Source organism: Sceloporus occidentalis, unplaced genomic scaffold (assembly GCF_023333645.1).
Source record: "Sceloporus occidentalis isolate IW3139 unplaced genomic scaffold, rSceOcc1.0.p SCAF_50, whole genome shotgun sequence".
In the NCBI taxonomy this organism is placed as follows: Eukaryota; Metazoa; Chordata; class Lepidosauria; order Squamata; family Phrynosomatidae; genus Sceloporus; species Sceloporus occidentalis.
The window spans coordinates 3,372,761-3,388,645 of NW_028317030.1; the positions used below are offsets into that span (position 1 = coordinate 3,372,761).

The 15,885-nt window shown below is 40.7% G+C and overlaps 1 protein-coding gene across 1 annotated transcript; it reads left to right on the top strand.

The window, feature by feature from the left end:
• The first annotated feature begins 5,746 nt into the window (after positions 1 to 5,746).
• On the top strand, positions 5,747 to 10,414 carry LOC149288661 (glutathione S-transferase omega-1-like). Its single transcript, XM_089491551.1, has 6 exons — positions 5,747 to 5,777; positions 6,511 to 6,619; positions 7,567 to 7,789; positions 8,911 to 9,012; positions 9,724 to 9,830; positions 10,267 to 10,414. The coding sequence occupies exons 1-6, from the start codon at positions 5,747 to 5,749 to the stop codon at positions 10,412 to 10,414; spliced, it is 720 nt and encodes a 239-aa protein (XP_089347677.1).
• Positions 10,415 to 15,885: the final 5,471 nt, after the last annotated feature.

The window sequence follows — 15,885 nt, forward strand, 5'->3', positions numbered from 1 at the left end:
TAGAAAACATACAAAAACAAACCTTAAAACAGTACTGGAGGATTTTAAAATATAAGCCTTGGAGCGAATAGTTTCTCTGTTAGCCTTCTAACAAAAAATACAGATCAGGTTTGAACCGGAGTTATTGCATTCTGTCTCCAGGCAAATACTTCTTAGCCATTTACATTTTTCTAAGATTATGCGGAGTAATATTTTTTTGTTTGTTTTTATTTTACTTCTACATTAGCATCCTGAGCAAATGTCGCGTGAAAACTTATATAATATAATATATTTCTATTGTGTAGCGTAGGCAAAAACGTATTGTTATTTAAAGGGACATTCCACCTTGACGCATGTACCCTTTAAATTAATAGTTGCATTGCATTTTCACTCTTATCTGACCCCGGCTATTGGGCTTACATGAGATGCGTTCAGCCAAACACATCTGTTGCTTGGCCCTGGTCCTGTTCCTTTATTGGCTTGCTCAAGGTGTCCAAAGGGGTGTCACAAGACTAATTAGGAGTGCTTTCCTGCCAAGGGTTGTCTGCTTTAAACAGCCAAAACATAGGGGGTGGTGCACTGCTACTCTGGAGCTGCATCTTCTCCTAAAGGTAGATGATAGCTAAATAATGTACAATAACCCCTTAAGGGCCGGGCTGTTTTTTCCTTTTTGTACCCTTTTTGACCAAGGCTGTTTTAACGTTTTTGCGGTGCTCGTGTAATTTGTCCAATCCAGCCATTACATCTAAAATCGCTTTCTAAGCTTATTTAATGCCGTGACGTGCCAGGTACGTCATTGGTCGTTAGCTGAGCATTTTGACCTGACACCTCTGTCACACCACTGGTTGTTAAGGGGTTAAATTACTTACAATGTACAATTCCATTGGTGGGGCTGCATGGTGGCACTGGCTTCTTCAACCTGCACCTTAATCCCTTAACCCACATATGGATGATCTCAAGCTGGAAACAGTCGGGAAAAAACACCGAACAATGTAGATGCTGTTGCTATGGCACCTTCAAATTGTGGAGTTTTTTTCAGAAAATACGTAATTCTGAAATCCTTAAACTTTAGTAACGAGGGCCTGTCTGGAAACCATTGTCCTACAGAACTACACTTCAATTAATATCAAACTAGACCATCCTTAAAGTCAATTCTCTCAAGGAGAATAATTTTTTCCAAGGATTGTGAAATAAATGCAATCCCTGTCATTCAGCCGTAAACATTGCTTGGTTACTGACCTGATAGGCGGCACGATTTTGCGTAACTTCATTCTGTCCTATCAACTGGATCGTCCGGATTGAATAAAGTGAAATGGCAATTTTAGATCTATGAGGCTGATTTTATACATCACATCTCCATGCTTATCTTTCATTAGGAATGTTACAATTAGTAGACGGAAGAATGGGAACAATGAGGGTTATGCATAAGAACTTGTTCTGGTTCTTGACTCTCCTCCTTACTTCGCCTTTTCCCGATTACAAGACTTCACACGGGCCGCCCCGTATCTCTGGAATCTACTTCCACCGAACCTTCAGCATTCACCCTCCCAACAATCAAGAAACATCTCAAAACCCACTTCTTCTGAGAAGCCGCCCCATAACTCCCCTGTCACTGATACCCCCCACACTACCTCTCACCCTTTCTCTGCTCCTTATGTTTGTCCCCCCATTCCCTCAAGATTGTAAGCTTGCGAGCCTAGCCTCTCCACCTAATGTATCGGTCTGTCTTAGTCTGTCAATTCTCGTCTTCTATTGTAAGAAGCGCTGCGTAAATTGTTGGGGCTATATAAATAAAAGATAATAATAATCCTGATTCACTATTCTTTTGCTGGATCATATCTCAGTTTACTCTTGGCTGAATAATGGTAGGGCTACTTCAGGGGCTTAAATACAAATGTGTAAGAGCTTTAATAATGTGTCCAGATTTCAAAACTTTCAGGGGCCCGTTGACAAACAGGATGAAGTGCGGGGAAAAGCGCGTTGGGCGCTCATTCAGCTCTTAGTCCGACACTTTATTGGTATCAGCAGCCTGGCGTCAGGACCCGGGCCAGCATGCACAATACAGACCTCTTTTCTCTCTTGAGTTTTTTACACGTTGTTTTTTGCATTTTTAGGTAGCACTGATAACACCGGCAGGTTACCTCCATTTTCTACGCTTAGGGTAGAAACCCTTACCTGTTTTACGGCTTTTTTGGTCATTAGATGGGGGTGAAAAAGCCTGTAGCGAGACCACCAGCGTCACTTTATGTGCTGAACTAGAAAGCTGTGTGAACGCGCGCGCCTTTGCCGCCCCCTAGTGGCTATATTAGGAACTAGAGGTCAGAATATTATTATTATTATTAATATTATCTTTTATCTAAATAGTGCCAACAATCTATGCAGCGCTTAATACAATACATATATTCAAGGGGTCTGACAAGACGAGAATTGACAGACTAAGACAAACCGATACATTAGGTGGCGAGAACCCAAGCTTACAGTAATCCTCAACTGTTTGTGCCAGAAGGGAAATAGCTCAGTGCCAATATAAAAGCTAAATGGCAAGAAACAGAGATTTATACATTGCATGGGATAAACATACGGCTCCTGAATAGCTAAAAGTTAATGTTGATTCAGAAAAAATAAATATTTATATATACACACACACAATAATTGACCTTATTTAAATAATTATATAAATAATTGTATCTTATTATCTTAATTGTAAAAAATACAGTGCTGCATTGAAAAATAGCATATATTTCCCAACATGTATCCAAAGTATGGACAGCATCCCACATCCCACATACACGTTTATAGTCAAATACGTTTCCAGCCGGCCAAGGAACCGAAGCAGAGCGGCAAATGCATGAAGCGGGATGAAGCAGAATCCCTCGACACATTTAGCACGGAGAAAATGATGATTTCGAGGGACACCCAGGTATCATATACATGCACGTATATTCCATTAAATTAGATTGACAGACTTTGTGGGTGTAGGACAGGGACCAAATATAGCCCTATTATATAGCGCTACGGAATATGATGGCGCTATATAAAACAATAATAATAATATTATAGAGAAGCGCATTGCTCGTCACATCGAGAGATCGAGACCAATCCAGGGTTTCCTTTTCACTTCTCATTTATAACAAAACACATTATGCACGTTAGGAATTCAGAGTCATTCATTATATGTCACCCATCCAAGGTCTGTTTGTCGTTAAAAGCCCCACCCTTATGACGATGACTAAGTATATGATTTGCAGCAGCCAAACCCAACTGTCTCACTCTGTCGCAGTTGGGTTACTTCCTGCGGAGTTAAATAACTCGAAGAAGATGCTGAGTCAGGTTCCAAGTCAGATGGAACAGAAGTTATATAACAGAAGAAATATGTGAGGTTATCAGCAGATAAGACTCATTAAGCCCTGTCCTTAGATTCAGGAGCCGTATGCCCATCCCAAGCGTGTTTGAATTCCCTCGCTGTATTAAGCTCTACCACTTCTGCTGGGAGGCTGTTCCAAAAGGTGTAGGTGCTACAGACAGCCACATCCATCCTTTGGAGTTTGGCTAGAGTTGTGGTGGCAGAAGCTCAAAAGACAGATTGAAGGTTGGGCAGGAGTTTTTGTGATAAAATGAACGCAGTTCCTAATTATAATGGGAGGTTCTGGTGCAAACTGGGCACATGGGAGGAATCTCCAAAGTCATTCTGTGTAAAATTGCATTCATAAAAAAGAAAAACATAGAAAACCCAGGAATTGAGTGCTGGAGGCAGAGTGCTGGGGCGTGAAGAAGAAGCCCAGGATAAGAGGACAGTCCCGGGCGAGGGGGGATGGGAGTTGGGACTGTGCCCCCCATAATATTTTAGGCCATGACCATACCTACACTTTAGGGCATTAAAGAGACACTGCGGCGTCATATGTAGCTTCACCAATGAAGAATGCATACTATAGTTACTATAGTACATTGTAAGTAATTTAATGTGTATTCTTTAACATGTAATGGGGAAAAAAAAACCTTTAGGAGAAGCTGCAGTTCAGTTTTCCATACCAGGAAAGTGCCCCTCATTGAGGTTCTTCTTATGGGGGTCTCATTAGACCCAGGGTCTGTCTTAGTGCCAGGCAGCCCTTATGATGAAACATAAAATTCTGCACGGAATGAGAAAAAAAATAAAATGCATGAGCCAGCAGGATCTTATCTGACATCATAAGTTACCTTTAACTGTATCAGCGAAGGGAAACGCATACAATCGGTAAACAAAGAAATGGTGAATAAGTGATTTATAAATAAGTGATTTGTAACCAGCGTCTGAAAATATCACCCTTCCTTCTCTGGACGTTTTTGTGCAAATCACTCCAGCTGTATAATGACATTTACATTGTATACATTGTAACGCTGAGTCACGCTGAACCGGCATTGGCTCAGATTATTAAAGGGACACTCCAGTGTCACAGGAAGCCCCCCCGGAACAACAAATGCACAGGAAAGGACATTTTAAGTACATTCATATGCATTGTAAAGTAAAAAAAAAAATTGTGCTTGCCTTAAGGAGAAGCTGCAGCCCCCCATCCCAGCCCCCCCCGTGGTCCATGTGTGTGCAACTCCCTGTGAAATCTATTACAGCGCTTGGGCACAGGGGTCTTGGACCCACCCGTTTTGCCAAATGCATCTTCTGCGTAGGTGGTGGCTAGGTGGTGGGGAAAGGGGCAAATGCACGTGGGTCTTATTTTACAGACCCCTCCCCCCCAATGCACTTGTAAGAAGGAAAGCTGTGATCTGTCATAAGCATTAAAACATATATGATGACAAGAGTGTCCCTTTAAATTTGTGACACCAACGAACCGCTTTAATGAATTATTATTATTTCTTAATATTATTATTTCTTCTTATTATTATTATTATTATCTCCAAATCGCAATTAGTTTGTTTTTGTAAACACAGCTTATTGAGTCTGTGGTCTGTATGCAAACACTTTATGCCACTTTACGGGTCGGTTAGACATTCAGTAAACATAATGGGATCCAATGATCCAGGCGTTAGGAAGCAACATAGCCTTAGTAAAGAAGGGTAAATATTATTCTATAATAATCCCTAATTATCGCACAGTAAGGAGATCTACGATTTAAAGGGACTCTCCTACCGCCATCACACGCACGTGGCTGTAATGCATGGTGATAGCTCACAGGTCCTTTTAAATGTACACAATGTATGGGGCCCCCATTCTGCAGTATGGAAAAGGGGGGATCTTGATTAAACTCACATCTCTAGATTGTAAGCTCCTTTGGCTCAAAGGAGTTTACAATCTAGAGATGTGAGTTTAATCGAGATCCCCCCTTTTCCATACTGCAGAATGGGGGCCCCATACAGGACCCGCCTCACCTGTTGTCTCTGTAAGTCAATTTGTTCTGTTACATACTACTTGTTATGTCCTGTCTACCCATTGTACAACGCTACGGAATTTGATGGCGCTATATAAAACAAATAGTAATAGGGTAAAAATGTCCCCCAAAAATGTACGTGGGGTACTAAAAAATCCTTGGTAAGGAAGGGGTTAAAATAGGGCACTCACACGTTGGCCTGTAGCGTTGCAGAAACGTGTAGCTGTTGCAAAACACAGACTCGCCCTCACCCCTATCCACTATGGCGTGTGAGTGAGTGTGTATGTGCGTGAGTGCGTGTGATCTTTACACAGGAGGGGAGGAGGCGGGGAGGGTAACGCCTCGGCCGGTAAAACCTCCTTCCTGGGCTTATAAAACACACACAGGGGCCGCCTGCACCCTCAGCCACCATGACCGGATCGCAGAAGAGTTTGGCAAAAGGTAAAACCCTCTATGGCTGCCGAGGGGCGAGGCGTGCGGTGCCTGCAAACGGAAGGCTGTGTGGCGTTAACCCCTTCAGTGAATCCACACCGATGCTTACAACAAGGGCGCTTTCATGTTGCATGCATGGCTGTAAAGGCTAAGACGTATACATATGCCTTAACCCTCTCAGTGCCACGGGAAGACCTAGACATAGCATGTTGATATTGGTACGTAGGGGCCCTTAAAGCTTACCCGTCTCCCTATAGGGATTTATAAGGGATGAAAGTACGTTAACTAGCAGCAGAAGTTCGGGGTTATTATTTATTGATTTATATAGCACCGTCATGTTCCATAGCGCTGTACTATAGGATTATAGTGTTAATGGAGTACTGCTGGCAGGCATAGCGCCGTACCAGAATAAAGAGTTGGATTCAGGGGGCTGAACGTGTTATGTACGAACACAAGTGACTACGGGTAAGGAGAGACCCTGTGTGCTTTTCCAATGGGGACTGATAAGGGTAGCTGTGTTGTAATGTTTGCCAGTACTACTTCCACTGGATGTCTGTTCAAGGCATCTACTACCCTTTAAGCTAGCTTTTTATAACATTGACCTTCCATCTTTTTTAAATGTCCTTGCTCTGGTGGTTTTACTCCTCTTTCTAGGCACATAATATGTATATCGTATTTGTACTCGCTATATAACATGATATAATATGTCATTTATATAATGCATATATTTATTTCTGTTTAGGCTCCCCTGTTCCAGGGCTGGTGCCAGAAGGAATAATTCGTCTCTACAGCATGCGATTCTGCCCCTTTGCACAGAGACCAAGATTGGTTTTAGTGGCCAAGGGCATTAAGTAAGTATCTCAAGAATAATATATATATATATATATATATAATGTGTGTGTATATAGATATATTTTATATTAGTATGGGGAGTTGTTTAAAGGGACACTCCAGCAATAATACACACATTAGTGCATGCGATTTTTAGTTTGCTCAAACTTTAAGGCAGGATCTGTGATACGGGTTTTCCTTTCTGTGGTTATGATCTCCAGCAGTAGCAATTCGTCACTCTTCCAATCCAACTCTCCCCCCGGAGATCAGAAACCGTAATAAACAGAGGAGAGAGGGGTTACAATGTAGTGTTGTAACATTTCATCAAAAACACCAGTATGCGCGTATTAAACTGTCCAGAATGATGTTGGCAGACACGACGCGTTTCGCCCTATCGCAGCGCTTCCTCGAGTGAAATGCGTCGGTGGACCCCGACATCATTACTCCCACCCAGAAGTGTATCCCCTGCTGCTGCGTCGCTGATCGCGGTGCACAATGGATACTGTCTGGGCGTAATTATTCTTAATAATCTGTATATTGGCATAGGATGATAATAGCGCTAAATGTCGTAGACATAGACCATTGTTCTGAACGAATCGATCCCTGTCATTTTCCATCATCCTACAAAATATAAACAAACCAACCTGTGAGATACGACATCCCCTAATAGTTACAATTAAAACATGGTGTCAAAGTATTTCCCAAACCGTTACTTTATAGAACACTGAAATCATTGTATCCCTCTGGGGTGGGGGTGGGGTGTAGTGTAATCATTAATTATCATTATTAATTATCATTAATAGAGGATCCCGAGCGATGAACAAGGTTTGATGCTCTGGTGATGCTCGGCGGATCCCTGTTTAGCTCTCGTACCTTTTAACTCTATTTAAATTCAGATTTCCAAGAAAATCCTTAAATGCTACTTATTTATTATATTTATGATTTTTTTATTTATTGTTTTCTCAAGGCACGAAGTGATCAACATCAATTTAAAGAATAAACCCGAGTGGCTGTTTGAGAAAAATCCCTTTGGCTTGGTCCCTATTCTGGAGACTAGTAGGGGTGAGATTATCTACGAGTCGTCGGTGGTTTGTGATTACCTTGACGAGGTCTATCCTGGAAAGAAGCTGACCCCAGAAGACCCCTACCAAAAGGCGCTGCAGAAGATGACGCTGGAACGTTTCTCTGGGGTAAGAACGGTTGGACGTTTACTCGCGTTTGGCGTTTTTTGTTTTTTTTTTGCGACGTTCTCCTTACTAATGCATGGGGGTTCGGCTGAATCTCCCCCATATTCACTTGCCCCGCTTCCCACCCTCTAGCCGTTTTCTGTGCAGGAGATGTGTTTGGAGGAGGAGGACCGCTGCAGTTCCTCAAGCATATGGTTTTATTATTTCCTTTTAATAAAGAATGCGTATTAAAGAGTAAGTTAATATCCATTCTTCTTAGTGGGGCTGCCAAGGACATTAAACTGTCCTTTTCAATCCAAGTGGGGTCTTGATATGACTGCGGCTGTGAATGAAGTGCTCCATCCACCCAACCGCTGTATGTGGCAGATTTGCTTCTAATTTTATCAATTGAAAATTGGTATTTTCAGACCCCATTTCTATTTTGGGGTGTGTTTGCTCAATTGTTTGTTGTAATGCGATGAAACACCCAACCCTCCTGGCAAGAGACAAGGGCTTGCGCATGCATACACATGGAAATGAGACGGCCTATTTAAGAATGGGGAAGGAGACAAAAAGCCATGAACCTTATGACCTTATCTCAAGCCCTTGTGGCTGACTAGAATTCTTAAAGTGCATTGAAAACTATCAACGCTTAAAGGGACACTCGAGCCGCCATACGCGCTCTAATGCTTTGTTGTCTTTCTAGTTTTTCATGGTTTCCCGTCATACCCCCGGCTACGTTCAGTGCAGCAGATATGTTCAGCAGACACATGGTATACTTGCCACCAGTCAGACCCAACGCTGGCTCAACAAACCCATGGGAAGGTCTAATGAGACCCCCACCCCTCGTGGGCATGCACAGAAAACTATCCCCAATCCCATTCACTTCAATGGGAGTGTTTCTCTGCTGCTGATTGGCTACTTCGTGCAGCAGGAGATGGGAAGCTGCAGCTTCACCCTAAGTTAAGCAATAGGTTTTTTTCCCCATTTTAAAGAATGCATGTTACAGTGAAGCTGCCTGCGATGTTAAGCTGTCCCTTTAACTTTGTATTTATTTTCATAGCTAAGTTTTATTGATAATGAGATCTGTTTTTGGAATGTAATAAATGTTATGCAGTTAACTAACCCCTCTCTATCCTCTTCAGGTCCTGCCCACGTTCTATAAAATTGTCAACGCAAACAAGGTAAACCAGGATATAACGGAATTAAAGGGAGAGCTTGTGGGAAAACTCGAGAAACTGGGTGAGGTAATAACACCTTTCGACTAGAAACGGCTATATGTGTGTGTATGTATGTATATGTGTGTGTATGATGTGTGTGTGTGTATGTATATGTGTGTGTTTGTTTTATTTATATTTATGTTTCCCCCGCCGTTCGTTTCGGATGAAATTCGGGAGGCCTTTTTTAGTTTATTTTTTATTATAACAATCTGGGGGGGGGGGTCCAAAAGGAGGAGGTCTTTGACACCTTCTGGACTCACTTTTTATTATAGAATTTAAAAAAAAAAAAAAAGGTTCCCCCAGGTCAAAGGGGTGCAGAAGGAGGCACATACAGGACTGAATTTCTCCGATTTATCAATGAAGAAGAATAATAGATATGATGAAAATTTAACTTGCCCAAAAATTACAGGTTTGGCTCGTAGCATAAATGGCCAACTGTGTTAGTGAACTAAACTCTACTCAGAAACTGCTGCAGTCCCTGTAATCACTACTGCAGTCACTCCAGCTTCTCCGAGCCACCCCACAACAGCACATTTTCTGCACTAAAATAAACTATTCACTAACTGGCGGTATTGTATATAAGTAACCAGCATCAATCTCAGCCTCTTATAAGCAAAAATGTCCAATTGGTCCTTTATTAAACACTGCTTTTAACGTCTGTACGATCTAAACGTATACCTTTTTCGTTAGCTATAAGTAATTTTATATTAATATTTTCATTTTTTTTTCATCCACTAGAGCTTGGCTAAAAGGAACACCGCTTTCTTTGGAGGAGATTCAGTGTCCATGATAGACTACATGATTTGGCCTTGGTTTGAACGCATAGTTGCTTTTGACATGAAGGAGTAAGATACATTTTATTATATATGTATATTATATATATATTTTCTTATATATTCTGTTATATCGTAGGACTTGCTATGTTCAACCACTGAGACAGGTGTAACTACATATGTGGCCCCCAGGGTATGGTTGGGGCCGTGTTGGCAGTCACAGGAAAATCAAGTCCTTAGAACATTCCTTAGAGCTGTGAAATGTTGTTTCTGGAACCCTTCTCCCCCAAATTACCCGTTAGGAGTTTATTTTTGGGGGCAAAAAAAGAAACTACTGAAATCATTGGCAATACCCGTATTTATTATTAAGGAGGCTAGGTGTTCATCTCTGTGGCTTATTTGCTTCCAGACTAAAGTAGATACAAACAATTGTAATTGTTACAGTAGTCGTTGCCTTCCCAGACCCTGAATTTAATTCTTTTTTGTTGCTTTGGTTTTCTGTCTATAGAGCCATCACTGGAGTACTTGGCCAGTGGTACGAGAACATGCTGCAGGACCCGGCCGTGAAAGAGACGTTCACCGAGCCTGATCAGTTCCGAGGCTTTTTTAAGCTATACAATGAAGACAGCGTGGACGCTGTGGATTATGGACTTTAACCTACCGGCACCCGTATTCGCCACTGTAGATTTATTATGCGTTATGTGTTTACATTGGAGCTTATAATACAAAAAGCACTTAACTTCACCAATTGTGTAATAAATGCTACAAGCAGTCTGATGTGTGTGTTGGCTTCAGTTTTGGAGGATGGAGTTGAGGTTTGATTTTATACATGAGAGGGGAATTTGGCTGCGTTTTTTATTAATATATACAGATTTATTTTAAATTTAGATGCCTACTGACCGTGCACAGAAAGTGTATTGCGGAGAAGTGACTGAAATACAGAACTCATTCCACAATAGGTGCGGATTTTATTTTTTGATCACTCTGGGGTTATCACATTTGCCATGTTAAATATGGAGCCCCCGTCTGTCGTAGCAAGTTTAAGAAGCGATCGACCATGCACGGCTGGTATCGCTCGGAAGATGTTACCGTATTGAGGTGTTTGGCGGTGGCGCTTATCAGGAGCTGTAAAATCGTACCCGAAGTAGTGTGTGTGTGTGTGTGTGTGTGTGTGTGTGTGTGTGTGTGTGTAGGGGGGGGGGGTGTTGAACTCTAAAAATTACTACCCCAAACTTTAACAAAGGCTGGGGGTTGAATTTTTGTGCATGGAAAGAGTTAAAATACTAGCATTTGAAATAACTTGGTGTCTCGTTAACAACAATATATACTTTGATGGGGTAAACTGAACTGACAGGGCCCTTGATGACCAGATTCGGGGGGGAAAAATTGTTTTGAAATGGCAAAACGCACCTTGTACTTTCACTTTAACGTTTTTGGTATTTCTCAGAATAAAATCTATTTAGAAGGTTTGCTCAGATCTTTTGAAAAAAAGTCGGGAGTTTTTTTTTTTGTTTTTTTTTATAGTAAATTAGCTGATAAGATCAAAATATTTGTATCTAAACAAATCAATTCTTGTCCTGGAAAAAACAAGATATAATTTGTGTGGGTATAATAAATAGGAAAATGTAAGCGCAAATACTGCAGAAATGTTAAAACAGCCATTTGTCACGAAGGGTACAAAAAGTTTAGAAGCCAGCCCTGTCCCTAAGGGGTTAAGAAATACACCAAATGTTCATCTTTGAGTCAGTAGGGTTTAGGAGGAAACTCTGCAATGTTGTCTCTCTGCTGCAGGGCACCCAGCAGGGTCAGGATTCACAAACACACACACACACACACACACAGGGCCGGCCCAAGGCAAAATGCCGCCTGGGGCGAATTTTAAACTGCCGCCCCCCCCCATTATCTACCCTTCCTCTCCCTCCGTCCCTGCCGCCCCCCCCCATTATCTACCCTTTCTCTCCCCCTCCCCTTCCCCTTGTACTTGCCTTTCAGCAGTCCTGCGGCGAGTCTCCCTGTCCCTGTTCGGTCTCGGTGCCGGCTTGTAATGCTGAGCGCCGGAAATCTTCCGGCACTCAGCATTACAAGCCGGCACCGAGACCGAATAGGAAGACTCGCCGCAGAGGAGAGAGAGAGGGGCGCCGAGCGGGTACTGACAGCTTGGTAAGCGAAAACCACTCGGCACCCCTTTCTCTCTCTTTCGCTTTTAAAAAAAAAAAGGGCTTGGGGCGGCAAAGTGCCGCCCCTTCAAAAGTGCCGCCTGGAGCGGTTGCCCCACTCGGCTCCATTGTCGGGCCGGCCCTGCACACACACCCCACAAATTGTGTCAGCTGCAGCAAAGACTGCGTTGGGTGTATATTTATTAATGTATGGTGTTAGAGAGTGTGTGTGTGTGTATCAGTGGTGTGTGTGTTAGTGGTGCTAAGGAAACGAGGAGGTTGTTTGTGTGGTGTTAGCGTGTGCGTGTGTTTTAGTTACGGTGCGAGGGAACTAACTAAATACCGCGAGCACGTGTCACTAATCCAAGACTCAATCCTACTACTTCCTCTGATAATCCAAGAGCGGTGGGTCCTCTTCAGTTGCTATAGTGTCATAAAGTATGAATTAGTAAATGTTACACAACTATATATCACACGTCTTAAATTCTACAATACAGAGGCTTCTCTCCAACATCTGATAATCAACTGGCAAAGAATATAAGGTTAACTGCTCTAAATAACAATAGAAAATAAGTCAGAAAAGAGATAATTAGATATCTTATTTTATATATATATTGTACAAAATGCCCTCAGTTTAAATATTGTACCCAGTCCTGGCATCAGTGCTTCATGATAGTTCAGTGCCAAGAGACAGTTACCAATACAGGAAGGTTTTAGTGAATTTGGCATGGGTGTACTCGTATAAACAGCCTGCGGTAAATTCTGTGCCCGCTACACGCATGCATTGCCAGTCAAACTTTGGACTAAAGACTCCACGTCCAAGAAGCTGCATAAATTGACATTAGGCATGGTTTTTATTTTTAATGGACTCAACTCAATAAATCAAAATTAAATTCATCAATATTTTATAAAAGAAAAAAACATCACATGTAAGATATTTAAATAATTAATTGCCAGAAAATCTGATACAGGGAGTAACATTATTAAGGTTTTATATAAAAAAATGTTACGGCATACGGAGTGATTAAAAATAAACAAATATATATTTTAAAATAAGAATTAGCAATAAAAATAGGCGAGAGGTATTTTAGGGGTAGTTTTTATGTTGCACTCGTTATTTTATTCATTGTCTTTTCATTGGATTCCATTTGGTCTGCGTTTGCCCTCTCGTTGTTTTGTGCCTACTCTTTATACTTATCTTTTGGGAATTTAAATTCATTCATTTTGTGGCTCATCAACTAATCACTTCACAATCACATCAGAAATGGAATGTCTCATGACATCACAAAAGAAGTGACATAATAAGATACAGAAACGTTCTGATCTTTGCCATTTAACTAAAGAGATTGAGTGGATATTGACAGCTGCAGCTTCTAGTATCGGTTAATTGTTATCGCCACTACTGATTATTATTATGTATAAAAACATTTATCCTTTTTCAACTATTTGGTTAAATTGGTAGAAATTTGGTTAAATTGGGAATTTGGAGTTTAAAATTTAAAAAATTTAAAAAAGTGTTAGGTTGGGGAAAAATATTTGTTTTTAATTTATTTTCTAGAAGCGAGAATTAAATGCAAACGCTCTTAATTTTCTCATTGGATGCTTTGTATTATTTAACGATACATGTTATATATTATGTTTTCATTTATATTGTAAATTTGTTTTCTTCTGTTGTATTTCCTTCACGAAGTTACTAAAATAGATATACTGTAGATACCAATATTCCCCTTCAGATATATAATTTTCTGTCTATATAATATCTCCTAGCAGTCTATAAGCTACCTGTCAGAGATCCCTGATGTACAGAGAGAGGATTCAGGGACGCGAGTGATTTATTTGTGTGTCGGGACACGTGTGATGTCATTTATGACACTGATAACTAATAGCTATCTTTTTCTTTCCTTTTTTAGATTCAGAAATGAACCCGTCCCACCAAGAATCATTCTTTACAGCAGGTAACACACTGGATGTTATATTAATACTGGACTAATGACAGAAAATAGGAGATTCCAAACCTACCTGACCAAAAAATGATGTCATTCATAGTCACCCGACCAATTAGCTCTTTATTATAGTTTATTGTTAAATCTTTTTTTGGGGACTGACGTTCCGAGTCGTTATTAAATATCGGGATAATGGCGCATTACTGGAGCCGCAGAGCTACACAATGAAGCTCGGCTCCTCTCGGGCGGATGAAACTTGTTCTTGGGCTGAAACACAGAATTCTATGGATGTGAGGTCACTTCTAAGTATGAGGTTCTCGTAAAATGACTGTTTTTCTCTCTCTTCCAGTTTCCCGGTATGGATTATACGGGCTTCTAGGCCTGGGTTTGATTGTGGGGATTGGATATTTTGCAGTGATGACATACAGACGCAGGTGAGCGTAAGGCTGATGTAACATCATTTCTCGGGCACGGCGTTTAAATAATGGCCGTTTTTACCTCTGCTAATAGAGGGTGTTTGGAAGGGAGGGCTGGTAAGGGGCTAACGGGTGACCTGAAAGGAGATGCAAACTCAACTTCACTTCATCAAACCCATAAATTAGGTCTCAATGGTTGTAAAGAGGAAGATCTCAGTGACTTTAACTGTCATCCCATCTTTGCCAAGTCCCATAATAATTATATTCCTTGTACAGGGGGTATTTTCGGCAGCCATTGGGCATTAGGGAGTCTGTTGTAGTGGCACAGAGTGGCGCAGAGTGGCACAGAGCTTTTTCTTAATGTTGTTCATTTAATATGCAGAAAACAAGAACAAGCGGAGAAGGAAGCGGAATTCGATCAGGATGACGTTTGATCGTGTTTCATCAGAACAACATATATGAAGCCTCCACCTTCTTTGTATGTCACCATCTATTCAGATTGTTGTTGATATAAAATAACATCAATAAACAAAAATAAAATCTGAAAGATTTGTATCCCAATTATTTCAGCAAAAAAACAATTGTCCCAAACGGTCTATAAAATTCACTGTTTTACAACAGCATTATTCCTGTATATAAATATTTATATATATATATAATATCTGCAATATATATATATATAACTCCGACATATTACTGTAATGGAGATGCATGGATCTTGGGGGGGTCCTAACCTGATTTTTACACGGTCACATTGTGACAAAAATGTTATGTCTTCCCCCAAAATTGTAGCCCTTTGTGACCTTGAGGAAAGAATAGAATGCTCACCCCTTTATCACTCGCTAATAATTAATCCATTGATCACATGCTCCTAGTATGAATAGTATATTTGCCTAAATTATCTTAATTTTTGTGTTTGTTTTTTTAATTCAAAACTAACAATAGTAAATGGGGGTGACTGTGGGTTAGTATTGTGTATCGATAAAAAAAATCATAATTTTTTTATTACTATTTGATTTAATTGGTTGAAGTTTTTTGAATTGGGAATCTGGAGTTGGAGCACACAGATTTTATATATATATATATATATATAACCAATGAATGTGTTTCTTATATAGAGAATTCTATTTAAAAGATAATTGCTTTAACTCGATGTTCCAAATAGAAAGCAGGGATAGCGAGGGCTAGTAACTCAACAGAGGATTATAATTTTCCTATATATATATATTTTTTTCAATATTATCGGTCCCACTGATCAAAGAGGAATGAATTCCCCAATAAACATAATTTCCCCCAAAACATTAGGACAAATAAAACCTTAATTCCCTCTAAAGCAACTGGGGGTGTCCCATTGGATTTTAAATTACACAGTATATGGATCAAATCCTAATTTTGATTCTCCATCAAACAGTTGCCCGCAAGCGTGGTTCATAACTAAAGCAGTCCCTTCTTCTGGAACTAAAAACAAGAGGGATACATTCGTTCCCGGGGGGCGGACGACTCGTTTTAAAGGGTTTTCCCTCTTGACGTTGGATGAAGAGGCAGTCCTGGCACTTTAAGGTTGGCAGCCATCTATGACGTCAGTTGTATAGTTGGATATTAGAGGTCACGT